At 42.7% G+C, this 26,815-nt stretch overlaps 1 protein-coding gene across 1 annotated transcript in view; it reads left to right on the top strand.

Annotated features, from left to right (window-relative positions):
* Positions 1–26,815, top strand: part of lrrk1 (leucine-rich repeat kinase 1) — a 113,109-nt gene that overhangs the window by 82,844 nt on the left and 3,450 nt on the right. Inside the window, exons 26-36 of the mRNA XM_027281404.1 lie at positions 5,228–5,397; positions 9,482–9,685; positions 9,799–9,938; positions 10,055–10,192; positions 15,152–15,346; positions 15,452–15,603; positions 18,627–18,744; positions 19,309–19,425; positions 21,442–21,639; positions 21,723–21,937; positions 25,481–25,918. Of these exons, the coding sequence (XP_027137205.1) occupies positions 5,228–5,397; positions 9,482–9,685; positions 9,799–9,938; positions 10,055–10,192; positions 15,152–15,346; positions 15,452–15,603; positions 18,627–18,744; positions 19,309–19,425; positions 21,442–21,639; positions 21,723–21,937; positions 25,481–25,918 (2,085 nt within the window). The remainder of the gene's footprint in view (positions 1–5,227; positions 5,398–9,481; positions 9,686–9,798; positions 9,939–10,054; positions 10,193–15,151; positions 15,347–15,451; positions 15,604–18,626; positions 18,745–19,308; positions 19,426–21,441; positions 21,640–21,722; positions 21,938–25,480; positions 25,919–26,815) is intronic.

Here is a 26,815-nt window from a genome sequence, read left to right as displayed (position 1 = left end):
CAAGAGGTGATGGATTTGTCTCTAATAGTTATAATCTTATCATTAAAGAACTCATGAAGTCATTACTGCTTAGACCTAAAGGAATAGATGGTTCAGTAGAGCTGTGATTCTCTGTTAGCCTGGCTTCAGTGCTGAAGAGAAACCTGGGGTTGTTCTTATTCTCCTCAATTAAAGAAGAGTAATAGGCTGCTCTGGCATTACGGAGAGCCTTCCTGTAGGTTTTGAGATTATCTTGCCAGACTAGATGAGATTCTTCCAGTTTAGTGGCACGCCATTTGCGTTCAGATTTACGTACCTCTTGCTTTAAGTTACGAGTCTGCTGGCTATACCATGGTGCTAACCTCCTTTGTTTAATTATCTTCTTTTTCAGAGGTGCAATAGAGTCTAGAGTTGTCCGTAATGAGCCTGTAGTACTATCAACAAGATGGTCTATTTGTGAGGGGCTAAAGGAAGCAGACAAGTCCTCTGTTACAGTTAGACATGGCATTGAATTCAATGCTGAAGGAATCACTTCCTTAAATTTGGCTACAGCACTATCAGATAAACATCTGCTGTAGGAGTTTCTACACAAAGGTAGTATGAACTCAAAGGTTATTAAAAAATGGTCAGACAGAAGAGGATTCTGTGGAAAGACTATTAGATGATCAATTTCAATGCCATATGAGGAAACAAGATCAAGAGTGTGGTTCAGACAATGAGTCGGTTTATTTACACTCTGACAGAAGCCGATTGAGTCTAAGACTATCATTCTGGTTGTCCACATGAATATTAAAATCACCTACAATAATTACTTTATCTGTTCAAGCCTGATGCAAATTCAGATAAAAATTCAGAGTAAGGACCAGGAGCTCGATATACTGTAACAAACAGAGTTGGCTGTGATGTTTTCCGGGTTGGGGGACTGAGGCTAAGAACAAGACTTTCAAATGAATTATAATTTAGTTTAGGTTTAGGATTTATTAACAGACTTGAGTCAAATATGGCTCCAACTCCACCACCTCGACCAGTACTTCGAGGAATATGAGTATTATAATGACTCGGAGGAGTGGATTCATTTAAGCTTAACATATTCATCCTTCTGGAGCCAGGTTTCAGTGAGACAAAATAAATCAATATCATAATCAGCTTTAGAGGACAAGGACCCGATATTCAGGAGTCCACATTTAATTCTCTTATTTTGGACTGTTGGAGATGTTGATTTATTTTTTATTAAGTTTTTATGATGAACTCTTCTGTTTGACACAGCACAGAGAAGTGTGTAAGACTGCAGCTCTGTTTCCTGGTCTCAACTCTGGGTTGTCACGGTTTTGGTCGACTAATAAACTTGGCCATGTTTCTAGACATGAGAGCTGCTCCATCCAAAGTGGGATGGATGCCGTCTCTCCTAATCAGACCAGGTTTTCCCCCAGAAAGGTGTCCAATTATCTCTGAAGCCCACATCGTTTGCTGGACACCACCTCGACAGCCAGCGGTGGAATGACAGCTATACATGACCGGGTGTCATTACCGCCAACGTGAATAACAATCTTACTGTATCTATGTTTATCTTTAGCCAGCAGTTTTAAATTAGACTCGATGTCGCCCGCTCTGGCCCCCAGGATGCATTTAACTTTGGCCCCCGGTGTCGCAAACTTCATGTTTCGTAAAATGGAGCTGCCAATGACCAGAGTTGGCCTCTCAGTGGGTGTGTCGCTGAAACGTAGAGCGCTTGTGTACCGTGGGCTTCAGTTTGGGGCTATGCCTCCTTCGGACAGTCACCTTGCACATTGCAAAATCCGTCATAATCATATTTAAAACTATGGAATGTAGATGAAGAACACACAGCAGTCCATAAAAACTTTATGAAGCTTTTGGTAATGACACATTTTAAAAAGTTCTCGATCCATCATTACACAGAGTCACAACAGAAGAATTAACAGTAACCAATAACACACACTATCTCTTTCTACCAGTGTCTCCCTCTCTCTCCCACACATAGACCAACACAAGCCAAGATCCAGCACACACGAAGGGAAGCTGCTGTACGTCTCCTGCTCTGTGTATTAACCACAGCAGGGTAAAACATTCCAAATGTAAAATACAATCAAACTCTGCACGTTGACCTCCCTCTGCTGTGATCTGAATTTTTACATTCTCTAAGGATTTAGGGTTAAACACACTGGTTTGGCGTCCGGCAGGGTTAAACTGACAGCTCTCAGGGTTTGACAGAGACAAACAGAGACACAGCGTGGTCGTGAGAAAAACAATGATTGGCGGCGTTGCTACATCTGTAAACATCCTGCTCAATCAGTACGGCACATGTGCCGATTATCAACAGAGATGGGAATAAGAGCGAGATGGATCACTCCCTCAGCTGCTTCCGTGTAGTTTACTTATGTTCTATTAGAAATTGGGATGTGGCCCACAGACTGCCAGTTGGATGAGCTGTGTGTTCAGTATGTCTGACTTGAATCTTCCACAGACCTTCTGCAGCACCTGTGCAGACCGTTAGGGGTCTGTAGAATCATGTTTTGTATTTTAAAGATGATGAAATGCTCGTGTACCTTTTCTTTAGTTTTGTCCTTTAACGGCTGATGTGACACTCAATGTCGTCAGTCTGTGGAGGGCTGTCACAGCCGCTGATTGGACTTCACTGGTTCATCCTTCCACGCCACACATTCCACAGGGGATGGGTAATTCACGCAGTGCATACTATATAACTTCAACACACACACACACATCGACAGTCCGCGGTTCCCCAGGGGTTTGGCTGTATAATGAGTTTCATCTGATTTGTTGCCAGTGACAGCATGTGTTGATGTATTGTCAGGGCTCAAGGGTAACCGCCACTCCTCCGACTGTTGGAATAAATATTCAGTCTGTCTCTGCGTCCTCCACATACGCACATAAACACACAAAAACACAGGCCATAAGGTACTGTGTATGTGTGTGTGTGTGTGTGTGTGTGGGGGCGGTCAGTTACGCAAGCATGTCTCTGTCTCTGTAAAAAAAGGAATTGTTTGCCGAAACAGTTAAACAGCCCCTCCAAATATTAGTACAACAGCAAATGTTTCATACACGAGCTCGTAAAGAATCTAAGATGGATGTTGGTGTAAACACGAGCGCCACCAACTAATGTCATCCACTTTTTTACAGATGGACGCCAGTAAAAGTGTGCGCACGTGACAAACAGGACTCGAGTTGTGACCAATCATTTGACGGACGCTTTACTTACTTGACAGATTTCCATTCATTGGTACAGACACGGTTCTGTCAGTTCTAATTATTGCAGCGTTTGATCTGAGTGCAAAACATGCAAAGATCACATACAATAGTGGTCTTGTTAAAATATGGTTCGATTGTCTGAAACTGCTCTGAAGATCTGCTGGTGACGTCCCTCCTCTAGGATGAATCGGATAATTAAAAAGATTTAGTAATTAAAAGCACATGTCGGCTCAAGTTGTGGCAGTAATGTTCTTGCAGATGCACATCCAGATGTTTCGCCCCTTTGAGGAAACCGTCTCCAGAGTGAAGACTGTGTCACCATCGTTCAGACCGGAGGGCTTGAGCAAAATCTAAGCGGCCTTCATCTTGATTGGTTTCTGTTGTCTCTGTGGTCGAAGCAGCACATCAAAGGCCTGTGAGCTGAGGGTGACGGAGGGATGTGCACAGAACGCAGCGCTGATGGAAGGCTTTGTTTCTCAGACGTGACCAATGAGACAACACGGTTGATGTTGAGGTTAGGATTCTGGGTAATCTGAATCTTTGTGGTGCTTGTGTTGGCCGATGTAAAGATTTGGACAGATGTGTTCATCACAGTGACTTTGTTTGTCCAGCCTGGTTTTTATCTTATGCTAATGTTTTTTGGAGTACAGCTGATGATAGCATAACATTTTCCTTTTGTACATTATATTGGTGGAAATACATAAACAGTCGGTTCAGAGGTTCAGAGGACACAAACAATCCATTTTCCCAGTGTTTAAAGAATTTATGGATTTCTCTCCATGTGAGCCTCCATTAGTCACAATAGATATCCTGTTGGTCTTTGTTGGAGGTTCAATCAGTAACCATTTTCATGCTGCTAATTAGTAACTGATAGATATTTGCCTTGCACCAATAAACCAACTGAAATGTTCCTCATTGCTTGTATTACCTCCTGCCTGCATGACCGGACGGCTGTGAAAGTCATCCGCCCACTGTTCTACACATTTCCTCCGTCTTTCCATTTGACCTGCCGGTATACATTTAAACTTTGGCTTTACAAAAGTATCTAATCAAGTTCTGTCAGCAGAACTCTCTCTCTGAAGACCTGAGCTGGTGGAGGTAGACTGTACAGAGCTCATATTCAGTCCTGATCCTTTCATTGAGTGTTTCTTTATGGATTGAATACTTGGATTTAAGGTTCAGACAAAGGCCGTCAAGATCAGAAAAGCTTTTTGACTTGATTTAAAGTAACTAACTTCCAGTTCTGTTTGGTGCAAAGTAACTAAATCCATGTTTAGTGTGGTCATATGGTTAAAGTAGTAATAGCAGTAATACCTCAAACTCTATGGCACTGTGACACTGGAGTGATCAGAGACCCGAGGACTGCAGTGATGTGTTCACTTTTCTCTGTTTTGTTCAGGACTGACCGTTTTTGGGGGGATGGAGCTGGTTGTACAAAAACAAACCAAAAAGTTTATTCACTGAACCGCTGTATCCAACACGTAAAGACATCTGAAAGGCTGATGTTCCCTCATGGTACACAGCACTGTGCACACAGCTGCAGTGAGTACAGTGGGTCAAAGTTGAAACAGGAAATGGGTCAATAAACTGTGATGGATGCTTACAAGAAGCGTTCTTCTAGTTGAACTTCGATAACCTCTAAGTGAGTTTCTAGTTCAATCTTCTGACAAAATAAAGTCCAAGGAACATTTGGACCCAAAGTCAGTTGATCAGTTTAGTCACTGTGTGTCCAGGACAGAGATGGCTCTGGGACATGTAAAGCCTGACCTCACAATCTGTTGTGTAACCGCAACGTCATGTTTCATTGTCTGAAATAAAACAACGTATTTATTTATTTATTTGTTTTCCCCGCTTCCATTCTTTGCTATCCTCGGCTAAACATGTCCTCGACCTGTCTCTGTACTGGACCCACGTGAAACTGATATCTCCTCACCTGACAGCAAACAAGCAGGTTTCCTAAGATGTCAGTGTTTGAGGTCTGGAAAAAAAAACAAGTGTGTGTTTTTGTGTTTTTGTGTGTTAGGCTCTTTCTGGAGAGGGACCAGCTGGAATACTCTGAGGAGGAGAGTAACATTCTCGGCCAGGGCGGCAGCGGGACCGTCATCTACCGAGCCCGATATCGTGAGCAGCCTGTGGCCATCAAACGCTTCCACTTCAAGAAGTGTCGACAGCAGAACATCTGCAGTGACACAGGTACAGAGGCATGTTCCTCGATTTGATCACATGACTGATTTTCAATCAAATCATTGTGAAGGCCAGCTGATGGACATTTGGTGTGAATACTAATACGACCTGTAATGATAATATTTCAACTTCAACTTTATTTATTTCTATAGCACCTTTCATACTGAATTGTAGCCCAACGTGCTTCACAGAACAGAGTAAAAACAGAAATAGACAATAAAACATAAAACTACAACAATAAAACAAATAAGAAAAGAACCTATAGGATAAAAAGCATAATTTAAGAACAGTTGCTGTAAAAGTAGATATGACCTGCACAGTAAATAAGCACCAGAGATAAAAGTAACAGGGAGTGATCAGGACATAAAAACTCAGCAGTGAATGGCACCTGAGAAGGTAAAAGCCAGACTAAAGAGGTACGTCTGAAGTTGTTTTTTAAAAATGTCTACAGAGGTGCAGTCCCTCAGATCCACAGGCAGGCTGTAGCAGCTAAAAGCGGCCTCACCAAACTTCTTTGTGGAGGTTCTGGGGACAACTAGGAGTCCAGATGCCGAGGATCTGAGGGACCTGCTTGGTACATACCTCTGTAGCATGTCACAAAGGTAGGTCGGTGCCAGGCCATTGTGATTTTAAAAAAACAATAAGAGAATCTTAAAATCAATTCTAAAACTAACGGGTAACCAGTGCAAGGCTTTTAAAATGGGGGCTATGTGTGCCCTCTGTCTGGTCTTTGTCAGTACTCGGGCTGCAGAGTTCTGTATCAGTTGTAAGCGGCCTAGACAGAAGGGCATTACAGTAATCAAGTCTTGAGGTGATAATATTTAGTAGGGATGTTTTATTGCTTCAATTGTGGGAAATGATTGGATATGAATGAAAGACTAAATTAATATGATAGTTGATTTCTGGTCTGTGTTTAGGTTAAACAGACTCACTGCAATACACTCAGCTCTGTCTGCAGCTCTGAGCAGACAGTGTTGCAGAGTTCGTAGTGTAGTCACAGTAAGTTTATCAAATACATTGCTGGAAAATTAATAAACCGTGAGTCCATCTAATACAACACTCCAGTCTAATATAACCCAGATGTGACTCATCTCGCTCAAAACACCTCAGCACTGTGGCTGCTGGAGACTGTCTATGTGTTTATAGCTGTGTAAAGGTGTGGAAGACATGCTCACTAAATCATCTCCATCACTATTAGCATTAAGTTGCAGTAACACACACACAGAGGCTCTGTGCAGTATAAACACATGCGCTCCCTCAGCCTCGTGTTGGTCCATATAAGGGGTCATGTTGGTGTGTTGTTACACAGCCCTCTGATACATGACACCTGCAATTTGAATCCCAGATTGTTCTATTCTGATCTGTTGAATGAATGAATGTTGATAATGTGCAAAGACAAGCTCACACAGAATGTAAAAAACTCCCTTCAGGTGCTCGACTTTGTACCGCAGAAGATGGATCGTCATTAAAACGACTGATCTGACGACTAGTTTTGTCTGTAGCTGCACGAAAAACATTCAGAATTGAAATGAATCAAATCAAAGTGTTGAATTCTCACTGCAGGAAGGTCACAGGAAGTTCATTGATTTATGTGACTAAGTAAACCTATCACATGACCTCAGTCCTGTGTTAATAGATGATGGTATGAGGGGGATGGAGCTTTCTTCAAAGGTGCTCGTTTGTCAGATTTACACAGAAACCAACAGACCGCTCAGTCACAGACAAACATGTGACTCAACTCATTTAGTCCGAGTCTCAGGCAAGTCCTCGTTCAAAAGGTGTGACAGTGATGTATGACATTATTTAATTAAAAATCCAAACAGTGACTCCAGTCCACATGTCTGGTTATAGATAGCAAAAGGATGAAGCAGATGGAGTGGAGGTGAAATTACATTCTCTGTTTATTATCATTGCACAGGTTATGAGACACACTGAATCTAGTCTAGCATAGACCTGTGAAAATTCATAAAGTGCAGAGTAATGTACGTATACTGTAGTGTGAATAAAATAAACAGTAAGTGATATATACAATATAGAAATGTGCAACACTTACAGTCGGCAAGATATATAATGCAAGTATGAAGCATGTATATCGTCACTGTCACTTAGAATCTTATTGACCAACTAGAACATTTCTAAAGAAATTTTGGCCCCGTCGCCCCCATACATTATTACTGACACTGCTCAGAAAATTCAGTACTAGAAAATTCCTGCACACCTCAAACAGTCATTTTTAACATGTTTATTTAGACACAGGAGCAGCTAGCGCTTACACGCTAGCAATTAACATTAGCATGATAACATTAGCATTTTAGCATTAGCATGTTAACGCTGATGCGCTTGTAATTAACATTAGCATATTAGCATGTTGGCATTAGCATTTTATCATTAGCATGTTAACATTAGCATGTATTTAATTCTTAGTGGCTAATGTTAATTAACATTAGCATGTTAACATTAGCGTGTTAGCGCTGATGGACTACCAATTAACATTAGCATGTTAACATTAGCGTGTTAACATTAGCATGTATTTAATTCTTAGTGGCTAATGTTAATTAACATTAGCATGTTAACATTAGCGTGTTAGCGCTGATGGACTACCAATTAACATTAGCATGTTAACATTAGCGTGTTAACATTAGCATGTATTTAATTTTTAGTGGCTAATGTTAATTAACATTAGCATGTTAACATTAGCGTGTTAGCGCTGATGGACTACCAATTAACATTAGCATGTTAACATTAGCGTGTTAACATTAGCATGTATTTAATTCTTAGTGGCTAATGTTAATTAACATTAGCATGTTAACATTAGCGTGTTAGCGCTGATGGACTACCAATTAACATTAGCATGTTAACATTAGCGTGTTAACATTAGCATGTATTTAATTCTTAGTGGCTAATGTTAATTAACATTAGCATGTTAACATTAGCGTGTTAGCGCTGATGGACTACCAATTAACATTAGCATGTTAACATTAGCGTGTTAACATTAGCATGTATTTAATTCTTAGTGGCTAATGTTAATTAACATTAGCATGTTAACATTAGCGTGTTAGCGCTGATGGACTACCAATTAACATTAGCATGTTAACATTAGCGTGTTAACATTAGCATTTATTTAATTTTTAGTGGCTAATGTTAATTAACATTAGCATGTTAACATTAGCATGTTAACATTAGCATGTTAACGCTGACATGCTAGCTATTAACATTAGCATGTTAGCGCTGATGTGCTGACGTGCTAGCACTTAACATTAGCATGTTAACGTTAGCATGTTATCATTAGAATGTTAGCATTAGCATGTTAGCGCTGATGGACTACCAATTAACATTAGCATGTTAGCATTAGCGTGTTAACATTAGCATTTATTTAATTTTTAGTGGCTAATGTTAATTAACATTAGCATGTTAGCATTAGCATGTTAACATTAGCATGTTAGCGCTGACACGCTAGCTATTAACATTAGCATGTTAGCGCTGATGCGCTGACGTGCTAGCAATTAACATTAGCATGTTATCATTAACGTGTTAACATTAGCATTTATTTAATTCTTAGTGGCTAATGCTAATTAACATTAGCATGTTAACATTAGAATGTTAGCATTAGCGTTTTAGCGTGTTAGCGTGTTAGCATTAGTGCGTTAGCACAAAAACTCTGCGAGGAGTAGAAAAAAACATGGAAGAAACGGAAGACGAATAAGCCTGAGAGGTCTTAAAGAGTGTGCTTTGTTACATCATGTATGTATAGAGGGAGAAGAGCTTTGGATAAATAAGTGTTACAGTAGATGAGCATTAGCATGGATTCTGCTGATAATAAAATAGCTTTGATTAGGTCGATGTGGAAACATGGAGGACAGCCTCGCTGTTTTTACCCACTGAGGTGGACAGAAAGCTAAAAAATGATTGTTTTCATCTGACAGTGACGATATCCACAGCATGTACAGCTGATGTATGCACAGTACAGTGTGGCATTAGTAAAGAACGTTGAAGTATGAGGAGGTTTGTGCCAGTATCCGTTCTTCTGGACACAGGTCGTGTTAACGCTTCGTGTTAACACTGTGCTCGTCTCTCTCCTTGTTCCCCTCCTCAGACACCATGGTGAAACACTTACGCTCTGCAGATGCTTGTCGGAGCTTCTCCGAATTTCGCCAGGAGGCCAGTATGTTGCACTCTCTGCAGCATCCCTGCATCGTCTCTTTGGTCGGCATCAGCATCCACCCGCTGTGCTTCGCCCTGCAATTGGCCCCGCTGGGCAGCCTCAACACCGTCCTGGAGGAGAGGCACAAAGGCAAAGGTAGAGAGAGATGTTCAACGTGTTCATTGTGTGTTCTTTTTCCCACCTGATTCTGGTCTGAAAGTCTTGTTGTTTATGCCAGCAGAACATGAGGTTGTGTTTTGTCTTGATAGGCTCCAGGTACATGCCCCTTGGTCACATGCTAACCTTCAGAGTGGCCTATCAGATTGCAGCAGGACTGGCGTACCTTCACAGGAAGAACATCATCTTCTGTGACCTCAAATCTGACAACATTCTGGTGTGGTCTCTGGAGGTCTGTATATGAATTATCACAGGAAGCATACATTTATTTCACATGACACTAACAAAAAAAACAGACAGACTCACTGTTTTCAGTTTAGACCGGCTCACCTGTGTGTCTTCCTCCAGGTGCAGGATCCAGTCAACATCAAACTGTCCGACTACGGCATTTCTCGACAGTCCTTCCATGAGGGGGCGTTGGGGGTGGAAGGCACACCGGGTTACCAGGCTCCTGAGATCCGACCAGGCATCGTGTATGATGAGAAAGTACGGACCGCCTCTTCCTAATCTACATTATGTGACGTGTGTGTGGCGTTTTTTTTATGAATCTGGTGTCATACAGTGGGGGAGCATTGTCAGATTGGTGATGTCACTTTGCTGGTGCATACAAGACACATGTCATCACACTGAAGGGTTCAGATGTTTTGAAGTTGGATGTACTCCTTACTGATCCTCAGTGACAATAGTAGTTTGCACTGCGTGGTCACATTGTGGCTGCCTTGGTTGAAATTTGGCAGGGAGCACTATCAAGCCATTTTAACCACCCATGTGAAAGACGCACATCACGTCTAAATGTTTGTCTCTACTGACGTGTGCTGCATTTTAGAGGAGTTTCTCACATCTGTAGCCCCTCATCATTTACCCTCTGGGATTATTAAAGTATTTCTGATTCTGATTACGACGAACTGAACACAATGTTCCACAAACATCATCGAGACCTTCAGGCTTTGGTAACTCAGTTTGAGGTTGATGTGCTTAATATGCATAAAACAAAATGCACTGAAGTTACAACAACTTCCTGTTTCATGGTGAAACATGTCAGTTCTCTTCATTCGACCACTAAATTTCAAATAGCTGGGGCGGCCGCCCCGTGTGTGGAGGCTATAGTCCTTGCTGCAGCTGGCCCCGGTTCGAATCCCGCATCGGACGGCTAATTTACTGCGTGTCACTCCCCCTCTCTCTGCCCCCTGCTTCCTGTCTATCTTCAGCTGTACTATCAATAAAAGGCCAAAAAAATAATCTTTTGTCCATATGAGATCACCTCTAATGACATAGGCCAGTGTTTCATGACTTTCCAGCACCTTTAGCCCTTAAATTAAACCATAAATAACGAGTAATCAACTAAATAAAAATATCACCGTAATGGACAGTTTACCAAGAAATCTACGTAACGCATTCATGCCTCCCAGAGGTTGAACCTTCACTGTTTTGGATGCTTCGTGAGTTTTCCTCCAGGATGTAATCACAGAGATATAATTCACTGCAGGCTTTAAATCTTCTCATATTTACTGGAGCTTTAATAATGTTCCTCTCCTCCATGAGATTATGGATTTAGAGAATTATTTAGTTTATGTTCGTGCCTCTCATGGTCTGCATTCCAAACCGAAGGCAGAAGGATTATCTCAAAGCAAATTTAGCTTGTGTTTATTCCAAAGGGGATTTCTCGTCAGCGCCACCACATCCTCCATCCTCCATCCTCCATCCACTCTACCTTCCACGTGATCCATTTTTCCTTCTCCTCCAGCACGTATGAACGTCTTTTATAGAAGCACTTGATCCTAACATGTTGAATTAATAACAGCGCGACCATTTAAGTGCTTGAATTAGCTTCTGGATGAGCTGAAGGTGGGCTTCCTCTGCCTCAGTATTTATTTGACTTGTCACTCCGGAGGGTTTACACTTAGGCAGCTGATTGTTTTGACTGGCTACTTCCTCTCTGCAGCATGTTGCCTTAATGTCTGACTAGTACCATATGTTTGCTTTAATGGCTTTAAAGGAGAAAGAGGAGCCATAGATACGTGCTGGTTTTACCGTGGCTGTAGAGTGACCAAGACAAAAAGCAGTCTATAACGAATCACTACAGATACTAAAACAATGACAATCCAAATGTCTCGACTGTTAAACGCTGTCTAAAGACAAACAGCTGTACAAAATAAATATTCCATAAAAAAAGCTCCAAAATCAACAAACTATTTTTCAAATGAACACTGAATGTGCAGATTGTTCTTCGTTTCCTGCCAGCACAACACTTTTTAATACAAACACATTCCAGACAGACACAACTGTTAAAGTGCTTAAACAAGGTTTGATATACGATCCAGTGTGGTGAAGGGCCCAGAACCATGACTGCAATTAACAATTACTTATCGATAAATCTATAAAGAGATACAGAATGGTGACACAGGATCCAACCGACTGTCCAGAATCCAAAGAGATGTCCAGTTGACGTTGACATAGAACAACAAACGCTCACGTTGGAGAGAACCAGAGAATATTAGTCATATTTTTAAGAGCTCCCTAAAAAAAAAAATCAACATTTGGTTCATTATTATTTCATGATTTGAGTTATTTAACGTGTCACTTGTGGGTCCAATTGTGGGAGTAGTGTTTCATCATACAGTTTGGTAGCATAATTAAGGAAATGGTCACATTGTGCATATGGACTATAAGACGGCTCATTGATCTTCCTGCTCTGGCCTGTTTGACAGAGGATTGGAGCGTGTTTTAATAAATGTTAGTTGAATTCAGTCAGTACGTGTTCTCTCTGCTGACAGATCGCAGCAGTGTGTTGATGTGATGTGACTGGGCCAAGTCTGCTCTGAGCTCCTCCTCTCCCCGGGGGAGGCTAGCTTTACTGGGGCTTACTGTTTTACTGGCCCCTGGCCCCGTGGAGGAGCAGGGAAAAAAAAAATCTTTAAGCCTCCACCTTCATTCATCAGCCTCTCTCCCACAGAGTCCGCTGACCTCAGCGAATCAAACCACTCTTCTCTTCTCCTGGGCATTTAATTTCACCTTTTGATGTGGTTGAACTATTCTAATGAGATGCAGACGAGGCAGAAGTGGAGGGTAAATGATGGAGCGAGCAGGAACGGGCTGAGGAAAATAAATGATAATGGCTGTGTTTAACGTGTTTGCCAGCTGTGAGTATCTTGGCAAGAAGTGGAACATGTATTTTTCAGGAGAGGATCTGGACAATACACAGTAACACCACGCTGTTTGTTTATAGGCTTTAGCTGATGTCAACACTGCTGAGTGACGATTAGGAATCTGAACCACGTTTTGTTTATCGTAGCTCAGATGTAATGAATAGATGAAGAGTGCGGCCTATGAATGTGTAACAGTGATCGTACTGATTTTGTCTGTTAGGTGAAAAGATTTCATGAGGTTGCATTCATCAACACAGTCTGCACCGCCTATTACGAGCCACCACGGCCCATTCTTCAAAGATCTGGTTCAACTAATTCAGACTGACAGAATAATCAGTTTGACTCTCTCCTGTCAGGTTTAATATGTTAATGCCATATGAAGTTATGTCTGTTTTATCAACCACAGTTTGCTCTCATTGTGATATAAAGACAACAGTCTCATTGGCTGAGTGCTGATCATGTGATTGTACGAAACATAGACTGTATATAAAGATGGATGACGCCATATTGTTCCACTGTGCAAAGAAAATGAAGTCCAAATATCCCAGTGGAGCCTCACTACCACACATCTGGTCGACTCATTCGTTAAGATGGGCTCAGCTGTCAATCAGGATGTGAAACCTCCCTTTTAATAGCATCAAATAACTCATTAAAACCAAATTTAAACTCAACTCTAGAACAAACAGATGTGTGGTAAGAACTACCCACATTTACAGAAACTATCTTTGAGAAAACCTTTCTCATTCTTGATGTGTAACCTTTTTTAGTTTGGCTCATGTCCCATCCTCTAACATGGAGGAGACGGGGGTTTATTATCTGTACTGCAGCCAAGATGTTGTGTTGTCCTTCTTTATATACAGTCAGTGGTTCGACAAGTCCAAAAAATTTGGACCTGATCTGAAACAAAAATCGAGAAAATCCTTCCAGAAACAGACCTGCATACGTTAAATGTCAAGTCCCAAACTTCTTGGTCTTGGTTAGTAGAAGAGGTATCAAATGCCTCATGAAAATCCAGTCACGATGAATTAAAGACGTGACTGCGTCTGCTCTCGTGGGTTAAACCCATCGGCATTGATCTTCAGCTCTGTGTTCATTAAAGATAACGAGTAATAACTGGCTGGAGGACTGTGGGGTCTTTATGTGTTTTCAGCAGCACTGTGTGAGATTATTATTTTTTATTTCTGATGTCATCCTGTTGGAGAAGAGGGAAAGAAGGTTCCAGACGTGTTTTTAGAATTCATTAGGGTGGTGGTGGTGGTGGTTATTTGACGAGTTTTCCTGGTTTGAGTGGTGCGTTCGATTCGTTGGCCATCTTTGGGCAGTTGGGTCGTACTGTGAAGACCATTTTCATTTAGTGAGCACTGCACATGTATTTATCGTCTCCTCTGTTCAGCTCTTTCCTTTAATTTGTCACTTGATTGTGTATTAACTCACAAGCTTACCACATAAGAAAATATGGAAACCGACTCTGTAGCTGTCTTATCAAGGGTTCAGATAGCACAGTTCAACAAGCGAGAGGACGGAGCCTCTTCGTCTTTGTAGGAAGGATAAAACAGTCAAAGTGAGGTCTGGAGGACTTCCTTATATGCATGTGCCATAGTTTTCCATAGCCCCAGTGATGCCATAACATACCACAGTCCTCGAGGATATCTGGAGTCACTACCAAGTGATGTTAGCACAGAAGTAGTTGAGTGCTTTTGGCACTGCATGACTGTTTACCTCTACAGTTATTCTGGGAAGCCCTGAAGGGGCTGAGCCCCCCCCAGGCGCTGTCAGAGACAAGAATCCACTCGAGTATTTTGGTCTTCAGATATGAGTTCCAAGGACGAGACGAAGGAAACAAAACTGGAGCTGCTTTTAAAAAACCAGTAAACGTTGTTTGCTTTTGAAATCACACTTGATGAACAAAGGTGCTCTTGGGGAGTGGAGTGGCTGTGATGATTGCAAACAAGAGGAAGAAACCCAAGGCAATCAGAGACCTGAAGACGAATGAGCTTTAGAAGATAAGAGGAGACCAGGATAGTATCTGCCAATCAGTGTCTCCATTATCATCAGTGAAAGTCAAGCGATCACTGTCATCCACCTCCCCCTCGCTCCCCTGCTGATAAGTGTGGGACAACATTTAACCTTCATCTTTCCTCTCATACATTATGTATATGTTCTCCACCTGCCTGACTATGACTGTGTGTCATATGTATGTGTGGTTTTCTCAGTGTTTCATTGTCTTAATGACCTCCAAGGATGTAACTCTGACCTTGATGTTTTCCATGTTTTGTTCTCTCATCACCTCCGCCCAAAGGTGGACATGTTCTCCTATGGTATGGTGCTCTATGAGCTGCTGTCTGGGCGGAGGCCATCGCTGGGACAGCACCAGCTTCAGATAGCAAAGAAGCTCTCCAAAGGCGTCCGGCCAGTCCTCGGCAGTCCAGAGGAAGTTCAGTTCTGCTGCCTGCACAGCATGCTGATTGAATGCTGGGACACCAAGCCCGAGAAGGTGAGAGGGGTCGTGCCCTTGTCGTATTAAATACACCCTCCAAAGTTTAGTTCTTCTATCCAGTGATATCAGTTCTGATCTTAAGAAACAAATGTGTGTGCGCAGAGGCCGATGGCCATGCAGTGTGTGAGGCAGATGCAGGAGCCCAGCTTCCCCTGCCTCAGGTATGTTTTGTCCTGTGACAGCCATTCGCAGCTCTTCCTGTCCCAGCTGCAGGGACACAGCGCCGTGTTCTGGAGCGGAGACAAAGACGACAGGTTGGTTTTCTTCTCTTCAGTCTGCTAATAACTTTTTAACATTTTACCGTAATGCAGGACAAAGATTGATCTATGAATAATCTGCCAAACATTTGATCTACAGTACATGCTTCTGCATACACGTGTTAACAGCATTTGTTTTGGGTCATGTATAGGATCACATATAGTCAATGTAACACGAACCATAACTACGTTTTCTAAAAGATAATGGCCTGAGGTTATAGTGTTAATTGTTGTGTAGTGTTAATGGTGTTTTCAAGAGAGCAGTGTTGTTGTCGTTGTCGATCGAACTCTCCTACCGAAGACTGAATATGCAGTATTAACTTTGCGGGCCGGATGGCTTGACAGGAGGTTGAAGATGAAGACCAGGGATGGAGATAGTCAGTGCGGCTACAAGCGGATGGTCCGTAAAACCCATCTGTCTCTGGTAAAAGTTTTTGAAACTGTCCACTGCAAAATGAGCATTGCAGAGGTGGTTGCTGGTGGTGTTTTTCAGGTCTCCATTGCTATGCTTCTTCACAAACTCAATCCAGTTCTTCTTCATCACTTCGTTTTTTTGGAAATTTAAATAAAGTGATCGAGCTGATGTGAACATTTTGGCATCCAGGGAAGACGCATTTTCGGGATTTTGAAAGCATAACTAGCTAGCAAAGACAGTGATAACTGAGTATGTATATGTGTTGCAATTAAAAAACGAGCAGTTGAACTATCGTTAAGGTACTGTTTAAGTCTTCTATACTGTGCTAGGGGGGCGGGGTTTATGTAAGTTTTATGTTAATTGTGACCGTGTGATGTCACTAGGTCTCCTTTTAGGACCGCCCACAAAATCCTGGACTGAAAACTGGTGAAAAACTGTTTGAACCTCTAACTCCACATTTCAGTAATATATCGTTCAAAGTCTTTTCATGTGTTTTCAGAAACTATTGTCCAACATATTTATTGTGTTCTGAAAAAAACATTGAATTGCCTTTACACGGACTTTGAAGTGTGCTTGGTGTCACTGAAAACAGACAGAGAGAGAAAAGATATGCTTTGATTGGTCTCAGATTGTGATCTAACCTGACTGCATGTGATGGTTTGTCACTCGGAAACAACCTGGAAAAGTCGTTGTTGGAAACAGTTTGAAAAAGGGCAGGCACTTTCAAAAAATACAGATCAGGTGATTGGACGAAGCATCTGTCCATCGTGGCTAAAAAAACCCAATAAAAACACATCTCCATCCAGAAAATGTCATTTTGCTCTTCTTTTAGCGAAGAAACACTCCTTATCTCCGCTGCCCTCTTTAGCAGCCTAGTTCCTCTGATTGGTCTGAACAGCTGAGGTTTGGACATGACCACATAGCTTGAAGCCTGGAAAGATGGAGTCCGGCGTGATTTCACGATCTCAGGAGTGCAGCTGCTGATGGTGTCGTTTGATTAATGCATATTTACTGAATGAACTGTTTTAAAAAACTACAACAACAGGGGCGGTCGGTAGCGTAGTGGGTTAAGCGGCCGCCCCGTGTGTAGAGGCTATAGTCCTTGCTGCAGCTGGCCCCGGTTCGAATCCCGCATCAGACGGCCAATTTACTGCGTGTCACTCCCCCTCTCTCTGCTTTCTGTCTATCTTCAGCTGTACTATCAATAAAAGGCCAAAAAAATAATCAAAAACTACAACAACAATGAGCGGGAATGTTTCAGACCAAGTTATTCTTATAATAATAATGTATAATAGAACAAAAACAGAGGGGATCTACAGACCATGTGATTGTAATAAATAGAAAATGCCTTTCATGGCTTGAAGACACCACAAAGGTGCAGCATGAATCTTACGGCACAGCAAACACTCACACACTGCTGGCTGAGAGGGCTCCCAGGTGTGTCTGCTGTAATAGCTCTATTGTTTCGTGTACGGCAGCAGGATTCCAGGTCAATCTCCTTCAATAAAAGCAGCTTTCATCTCGTCATACAGGTGGTGCTAATGACCGCTGCTGACTCTTGTAAGACTTCCTCCCGCCGTTAACCTCTCCACCGTGTCAAGAGCCCGTTACCACCCCCTCCCCCTGACTCTCCCACTGCCCTTCATTAGACCTCAGGACATGGGAACTGACTGTGGGAAGCAGTGACTCAGTTATTTCAACAATGTCCATCCTAACTAGGCCTGTGTTGAAAAAAATCGATTTTCCGATTCTGAATCGATTTGCATATTAATTCCTTAAGATCGATTCGTACATCCAAAGATCGATTTAATTAAATTATAATTTTAATACATTTTCCCCCGGTGAACTTTAACCCCACTAGTCGCGTCATTGAATTGAAACAGGCGTGCACCGTGTTTAAACTACACCACGGCGTCTCACACATGCGAGGTGCGTTCAAAGGCCGTCGGAATGACTATGATGCGTTCATCAACGTGGGAAAAAATGGAAATTCACCAGAAATATAATAAAACTACAGACAACAGAACACTCAAGGAAAACTCTACAACTACCAGCCACTTCTGTACGTTCTCTTAAAATAACTGAGGCGATTGCGGGTTACATTTGCAAAGATATGCGCCCGTATTCCGTTGTTGAAAACGAGGGCTTCAGGCGACCAAAAAAATGGTTTTAATAACTCTAACCTGAATCGAGATCGGATCGGATTGGATCGGATTATGATAATCGATTCTCAGTCTTGAGAATCGGATCGAATCGATTCTTGGAATTTGAATCGATACCCAGCCCTACGCGTTACTCTGTTCTCCTGGTTGTAGCTGCTGGCTGTAGCCACGGTAGCAGGTTAATCGCATGTCGCAATAGAAGAAGTCTTGCAGTGATTGGCCGCGAGCAAAATCATACAAATTGTCTGATCAATTTCTAGATTGAATGAAGTATTGTTGGATTTGGAGAAGGTTCAACACACACACCGAGACTGTAACAAAAAAAAAAGTCAGTTTACAGTGCGACTGTCATGTGACCATATTCAACAGTATTTATTCAAAGCAGCTGGGGTAAAAATGTGTGTGTGTGATCATCTGTGTGTGTTGCTGTGTGTGTTGCGCAGGAACTACAGTGTGGTGAATGTGGAGAAGGGTCAGGTGGAGGTGAAGAGGATGTCCTGTGAAGGCAGTCGGATCAGCTGTCAGATGAAGATGGGTAACACTCTGTGGATGGCCACTGAGGTACACACCACCCTCAGATTACATTTACATTTCCTTTTTTTTTACCTAGCCCTGGTTCAGTTTGCAGCTCATGTCAGGTGACCTCTCGTACACCTGGAATACCTGGATATGTTTTCAATGCAGCTCCTGGAAAACAATTGAACTTGTTTAATAAAGTGTCAAAACATTCCAACGCCTTGGCCGCAGTTTGTAACGTAGTAAACACAGTGGAGCAGTGAGCGCTGTGGAACGCAGCCTGTTTGTTATCTGATGGATTTTTTTCTTTTATGAGGTTTCCCCCTCGTAGCTGTCAGCTTTGATGAAAAACATTTGAGGGAGAAGGGAACAGAGAAAAGAGCTCAGACTGTTTCTATAGTTCAAACCAAGTGTTTGGTTGAAGGGCCTCGAATCAAATCACGTAATGGGCACACTCACTGTTGGCATCAATTAAAGAAAGAGTTCAACATCGTTCTCTCTGAATCTTCACACAGAATAATCAAACAAACACACTGTAGTGAGTTCTTTATGCTGTGTGTGTGTGTGTGTGTGTGTGTGTGTGTGTGTGTGTGTGTGTGCGCACTATAGGAGCAGGAGGTGTTCGTCTACAGTCTGAAGGACATGTGTCCACTCAGTCAACCCCAGAAACACTTCTCCTGTCCAGCTGTCATCACCTGCCTGTTTCCAGTTCCAGCAAGAGAACAGGTCAGGTTTCAACACACACACATACACAAACACGCATGCACACACACGCACACACACACACACACTCAGTTGTTTTAATATCCATAATAAGATTTATTTGTGGTTAAAAGTACCAGAATTCACCTCAGTATAGTCTTACATCTCCTCTCTGGTGCTTCTCTCTGGAGCTCGAGCTGAACAAAGTGTTTTATGTTGCAGCGTCAGAACAACAAGTTTAAGATCTCTGAGTGTGAACGCAGGCAGAGAGAGCGTGGAGCTGATGGGCGAGTCCACACGGACGTAGTCTGAGAGTTAGCTGTAGCAACAAGTCTGTCTGTCGTCATGTTAACTGGATGAAATGAGAGAATATTCACGCGGCGGTCGTTTTCATTCAGGTTTCTCTGTCAAGGAAAGACGTCTAAGCTCTGCTCTGCTGTGTGACGCCCATGTTCTATAACAGGATATTTTATATTGACGGGAAGCAGTCGTGTTCGAGGATCAGGTGTCACAGCGATCCTGGAACTTAAGTCCATGTTGTGTAGAAGGACTGCTTCAGCAGATCGATCACTTTACACACATGAATTAGCACTGTCACTATATTTCTTTGGCTTTGAATACAGGCTGTATGTCAAACCTCCTTTTAGAAGACATTCAAAACATGCCTGTAATATATTCATGTCATTTATAGGGATGGGAATTGATAAGATTTTTACGATTCAGATTCCATTATCGATTCTGCTTAACGATTCGATTCTTTATCGATTCTCTTATTGATTCTCATTTAGGAAAAAAGGAGAACAAACAGTTTGATCAGCATCATCTAGAGGAGGTAGTGAACTGGAGCGAGTACTAGTACAGCTGCAGCCTCTGAGCCAGCCAGACTCTCTCTCTCGTCATGGTCATCTTCTAAATGTAATGCAGAAGGCATTCGTTTAATGTGAACTGTTATAGCATGTTTTACAAAGAAGCACATGGCGCTAACATGGTAGGCAGTGTGTTATTTACCTTCTGTAGTAACCACAGAGGTGTTCATAGCCTGGCTGCTGCTGCTGCTGCTAGGTTGAGATTCATCTCCAGTCCGAAGCGTGTCAAAAACACGACATTCATTTAAAAATATTGCATGTTGTGTGCGCAAATGTTTCTGCATGTTCGTCGTGTTCCCTCCCGACGCTGTTATCTCCACTTTGCAACGATTGCAAGTCGCCCTGTTGCCGTCTGTTTTGGTGAAATGCAGCCAAACTTTGGAGCGTTTGAACCGAGTGGGTGCCATTGTTTACTACTGATTGCACTGCACGTGCCAAACTTGCGTAAGTTACGTGGCGTAATTAGTCGTGCTTGCTAGAATCGATAAGAGAATCGTTAGATAAACTGCCAAACGAATTCATGGAATTGAAACACACGGAACCGGTTCTCAACAAGAACCGGTTCTCGATTCCCATCCCTAGTCATTTAATGATCATCCCTAATGCAGAAATCAGTTCATTAAAACAGAAAACACTGAGACACTTTAAAGTTTTTCATGTCAGATCAATCTGGGCCACCTCATTACCTCGTGTATCTATATTAATAATCAGATCAGCACTCTCCCCGTAGATTTTCACTTTTCATTTATGCCAACTACACATCCAACAAAATGTTTCACATACAGCATGTGAGCGAACAAGATCCAACTAAACATCGAGTGCGATGTCCAAGAAAAGAAAAATACAGGCAAGCCTGTGAAAGTGTCTTCTACACTGACGCTGCACCTCCTGTCAGGTCTGACACCAACAAAGTCACATATTCCATGTCGAAACATCCAGTGTTGGCATGGAGACACTGACAGGTGGGATGTCCACCTGACTAACACAAAACATCTCACTGTCAGACAGCAAACATGGATATGTTGGGAAAGCTCATAAGGCTGCATAAAACCCTGTGTCAGCAGAGGTCGAGGAGCCGAACAACAACAAATCAAAAACTAATCCAGCAACATTCAACCAAAAATGTCACACCGTATGTTACAGTGTAAAAAGTTGTCTCTTGTTTCCTGTTCAGAGTCTGGCCAGAGTGTTTGCTGGGATGTCTGACGGTCTGGTGGCAGCGTACAGCTTGGTGGACGACCTTCCTCTGGAGGGTGAGGACTTCCTGTGCTCACACACCCTCAATAAGACGGTGTTTGGTCTGAAGGACTCGGATCCCAGACAGAAACCTTACCCAGTCAGGAGCATGGCTCTGGTCAGCAGCGGTTCTCAGGTGAGTCAGAAAAGTCGTGTTGGAGTCACTCAGCTTGTTTCCATGACGTGGTTAACACTCCTTCCTGTCTGTGTGTTCATCAGCTTTGGTTCTCCAATGGTCCGGGTGTGCTAGTCATCGACTGTCTGAGTCTTCAGGCGGTTCAAAGGTTGGAGCCGTACGAGCCGCCGTCCTCCATCATATCCATGACAACCAGTTTCAGTCTGTGGGGGGAGGAGGCAGTCTGGACCCTGGACGACCACATCAACACCCTGCTGCTTTACCATGCTGGCTCTTACCAGCTCTGTGCCAAGTACTGGTGAGTGAAGGGCTGCCACATGGGGACTGTGAGCATCAGCTGGATTTAGGAGAGTCAATCAGTCAAACTTTATCTGTGCAGCACTTTTTAACACAAAGTGCTTCACTTTACTTGGTCGATCCGATCATAAGTGGACAGCTCTATAAAGAGGCGTGTCACAACGCATTCAGATCCGATCACTCAGAGGTATTCTGGGCGACCTGACCTTTTAGGAGTGTGTACACGGACTGCAACTCAGCTGACCTGTCCTGTAAGCTCCTGTCCTGTCCGTCAAACACAGTCAATCTCTGATTGGACATATTTGGGCTTTCTTACCTGCCAAGATAAGCAACAGATATTTGTGAACACACTGTGTTTAGTCACCACAATATCCCCAGACTTTGTTTATTGAATTTTCAAACACATAAATGACCGCTATAAGAAAGCAAGTATCAAGTTTCTCATTATCATTATCACAAAACTCAGATAAAAACAAATAATGTACAAGACACTTGTGTATAAATATATGAACAAACAATAATAAAAAAACAAGCAAATAAAAAAAATAATAAATAAAAAAAAAGGCAGGTCACCTATACAGAATGAAGAGTTAGACAGCTACATAGATGGCAGTTGTTAAAGGCACATTATAGAGAACAATCACACACAGCTGTACGAAGCATGACATTAAAAACAGATCAGACAATGTACAAGAGATTGTTTGTCAGTTCGGGATGTTCGGAAAAGTCAATTTATTCGCATACTCAAAAAATGGTCCCCATGTTCTCCTGAAAGAAGCCGACGATCCTCTCAGTGTGCAGCGAATTTTCTCCATATTGATAAAGTAAAAAATGTCCTTCATCCACATTTGACAGGTTGGTGGAGTCGGGGATTTCCACTTTATAAGAATGAGACGTCTAAGTCCAAACAGGGCAGTAACCGCCGATGGTGTGAAAGAAACAGAGGTGACCTGTGAAATAGTATTAAAAATCTCCAACCAAAAGGTATCCAGCCAAGGGCACGCCCAAAACATATGGAAATGAGTAGCCGGGTACTGGCGGCATCTGTCACAAATGGGATCAACATCACCAAATATTGTCGACAGTCTGACCTTAGTTAACAGACTCTTTAAAATTGAGACACGGCTCCACAAATTAACCTTCTTGTAAATTCTGCATTGAATGCGACACATTAAGTTGTTTCTTTTCTTTGCAGAAAACATTGTTTCGCTTTTGTTGTGTCAGATCACGCAATTTTGAGAACGGTTGAGAAACTTTGCAAGAAAAATAGTTTGGGCCTTCTTGTAAATTCGTCAAATGTTAAACGTGAAGTTATGTTTTTTCTCTGTCTGCTGTACTGTGTGACATTTCCTGGAGGACAGTGAGTCAGTCAGTATTTGTGATTCAAGCCTGATATTGGCACATTACAGATACCAGAGTGTACTGACAACGTTGTTTATACGTTCCAAATTGTTTGGTTGAATTAAATCTGGTCTAACTGATAAGCAGCTTCCGGCTGAAGCTTCATATTTGTGTGTACGGACAAGAAAGAAACATTCATCTTCTCATCCAACGCTCAACATGAAACAGAATAAGTGTATTTCTTTTAAAGATTTGATTTGACTTAATGTGGCAGCAAACAGTTTTCTATGTGAGTTTAACACACTCCCTCTGTGTGTGTGTGTGTGTGTGTGTGTGTGTGTGTGTGTGTGTGTGTGTGTGTGTGTGTGTGTGTTGTAATCGGAGCTTCTCTCCTCTTTGTTTTGGTAGCCGGTCTGGCCATGCAGGCATGTAAGTGCATGCCAGTCCAGCCTATCAGTGTCCAAACATTCAGCTGAGAGCGTCAGACCAAAAACTTACAGTAAAGAATGTTTTACTCGTTAGCAGGGGAGCTAACAAGGTAATAATTACTTAACGTGGACTTAGAAATAAGCAAACTGAACACATTACTAATGTAACTAAAATAACCACAGTATGTGTGCACGGTGCTCTGTAACGCTGCGTGATACTGACTGGATAAACAAAGCTGACAGTGAGTGATGTTAAATTCAGCTGCTGAGCAGAGAGAGACGCTCTGTGACTCTCCTTCCTTTTGATTATTTAAACATCGTACCTTTGTTATCTCAGTTGGTTCTCAACCTGAGGGGTCAGGACCCCCAACGGTGTCGGTAGATCATTTCCGGGGGGGGGACACCGAATGGTTGAGGAGAACGGCAAACAGAGACAGGAAAGAGTTCTCAGCGAGGGCTATGTAAAATGTTTAGTAGTATATTTAGGGCCCAAGCACGCTGGGCGAGGCCCTATTAGATTTCTAACGCTGAACGACGTTTGAAAGTAAATTGCATTTCCGACGGCCCATATCCCCTCAAAAACTCATGAAAATTTGCCTACCCCCCCAAAGTCGGGTGTAACATTACGTATTTTGGGGGTGTCGCACATGGACGTACGCATATGGCTCGACAGCGCCACCTAGATGTGTGTTTTCGGAAGGGCCCCTTGCCACGGTTTCATCCACGTGTACGAAATTTGGAGGGAGTATGTAACATGCTGAGACACACAAAAAAGTCTCTTGGGGACCCGGGCTACAGTGAAGCGTACGGCGTCCAATTTGGACTTTCATGTTTTTTGGGTCATTTCCAGGGGTCGCATTTGAACAAACTCCTCCTAGGGATTTTATTCGATGCGTTTGAAACTTGGTGTGTGTGTGTTCTCAAGGCCTCGACAATGCAAAGATATTAAAATCACAACTTTTCTTTAGAGGGCGTGGCCGTTTTCTTTGGAACAGTTTTGGACACAGAGTTATGAAACCTCAGCCAAATTGCAGAACATGGTAAGACCTACAAAAAACTGTGTGGGCGTGGCGATCTATGCACATTTCGACATCTGTTATTATCAGTTTAACTGTTTTCTACAGGAAAGTCTGAACTGTTTCGAGCTGAATTATTGTTGGTTTCTATATATTCCTGACACTTCCATTGGCAGCACTGCATATGGACGAAGAACAATTGATTAACAAAGTTAAAAATAAAGAGTCATCAGTGCGATATCTTCTCATTTAACCACACCAAACTACATTAGGTTGCAGCTGGCTGGAGGGAGCTTATCAGGGAACACACCATCACATCCTGCTGATTTTATGCCATTTCCAACAGACTTCTTAAAAAGAACAGACGAAGGAAGCACAGAGGTTCTGGTCTCGTCTCCACTAGCTACGTGGTTTGTTTCTATGACAACAGAGGGGTGGGTAGCAAGAATCCGATATAACCAGATGTGATAATGGGATGCTCGCGTTCATTTAGGACACGTGTTCGGCCTAAAGAATCCAAACGTTGAGTCGGCTGTGTGAGTTTTGTAGCTTTCATGTGTCTCAGACACAGATGGAGGAGTGGATGGAGGTCTGTGAACACCAACCTGAACATTCTCGGGGTCGTGACTCTAAAAGTTTGAGAAGCTGATGCTAATGAGCGCCGCACACCGACAGCGATGATGTAACACTCTTGTTTCCTGCTGCAATCCGCTCAGCTGTGAGACGAGTCTGTTTTTTAAATCCTGTTCATGTTCTCAGCTGCAGAGACCCCAACCCTCTGCGGGACGTCTTCACCGTGCGGCGTCCTGCAGCGGTTACCACGGTGACGACTGCTGACCTCAAGACCACAGACCAAGAGGAGAAGCTGGAGTGGAACAACGGGGAGGTGACGGTGATCTACAGCGAGGAGGCGGGCACTCAGATCATCCAGCACCAGGATTCGCTGACGGACTACTGCTCCATATCGTCCAGCTGCTCCGCGGAGCCGCTCGGGTCAGACTGTTCCAGCACCGCAGGCCTCGGATCATTAGCCAGCTACAGCAGCGCACCGCTCCCTGCAGACCAGGAGGAGACGGGCAGAGACCAGCACCAGGACCAGCAGTCTGATCTGGACTCTGCTGGGGCCGTGGACTCCACACTGCCTCAGCTGCAGGCCTTCACTGTGCTGCCAGTGAACGGGACTCTGTGGATCCCCAGGTACAAAACACTGCACACGCTCACAGTGGACACATGAATATGATGCCGTGATATAACCTGCTTCATAAATCAGTATACGATCATGGAGCCGTACATGAATTCTGATGGGTGTGTGAAATATAATTATGATTTCGTCATACACATCATGTTTGTATAATTATATGTGCTGTAAAACATTGTAACATGTACCATACCAATAATATTTCTAAGGTTTTAAAGACCTTTATTGTGTTGTTGCTAGGAAACGTTTGCACTGTAGCACCATGAGGGTCAAACCTCAGCTGAGGCCTTCATGTGCGGAGTTTGCATGTTCTTCCCGTGTCTGCTCCCACAGTCCAAAGACATCCAATCCAATCCACTTTATTTATATAGCACGATTTTAGCAAACACAGGGTTTCCAAAGTGCTGCACAATACGATAGAACACAATGAATAACAATATAGAAACACAACAAAACATCAAGTAGATAAAAGAAGTTAGAAAACAATAAAAATAAAATGAATAAAAGGCACTAGATAAAATAAATAAAAACAGACAAAAATATATACGTAAATAACAAAATGCATGTATGCACATAAAATCAACCATCTACATGGTGTTAAAAGCCAAAGAGAAGAGGTGGGTTTTAAGAAGGGTTTTAAAATGAGACAGAGAAGAGGCCTGTCTCACGTGCAGCGGAAATTTGTTCCAGAGCTCCGGGGCTGCAACGGCAAATGCTCGATCCCCTCTGAGCTTAAGTCGAGCTTTAGGGACAGTCAAGAGCAGCTGGTCAGCTGACCTGAGAGAACGGCTAGGCATGTAGGGGTGCAGCAGCTCAGAGAGGTAGGGTGGGGCAAGGCCATTCAAGGCCTTAAAAGCAAATAAGAGAACTTTAAAATGAATCCTAAAATGGACAGG

The sequence above is a fragment of the Larimichthys crocea genome, chromosome VIII (genome assembly GCF_000972845.2).
Source record: "Larimichthys crocea isolate SSNF chromosome VIII, L_crocea_2.0, whole genome shotgun sequence".
NCBI lineage: Eukaryota > Metazoa > Chordata > Actinopteri > Sciaenidae > Larimichthys > Larimichthys crocea.
This window is presented reverse-complemented; position numbering and strand designations above follow the sequence as displayed.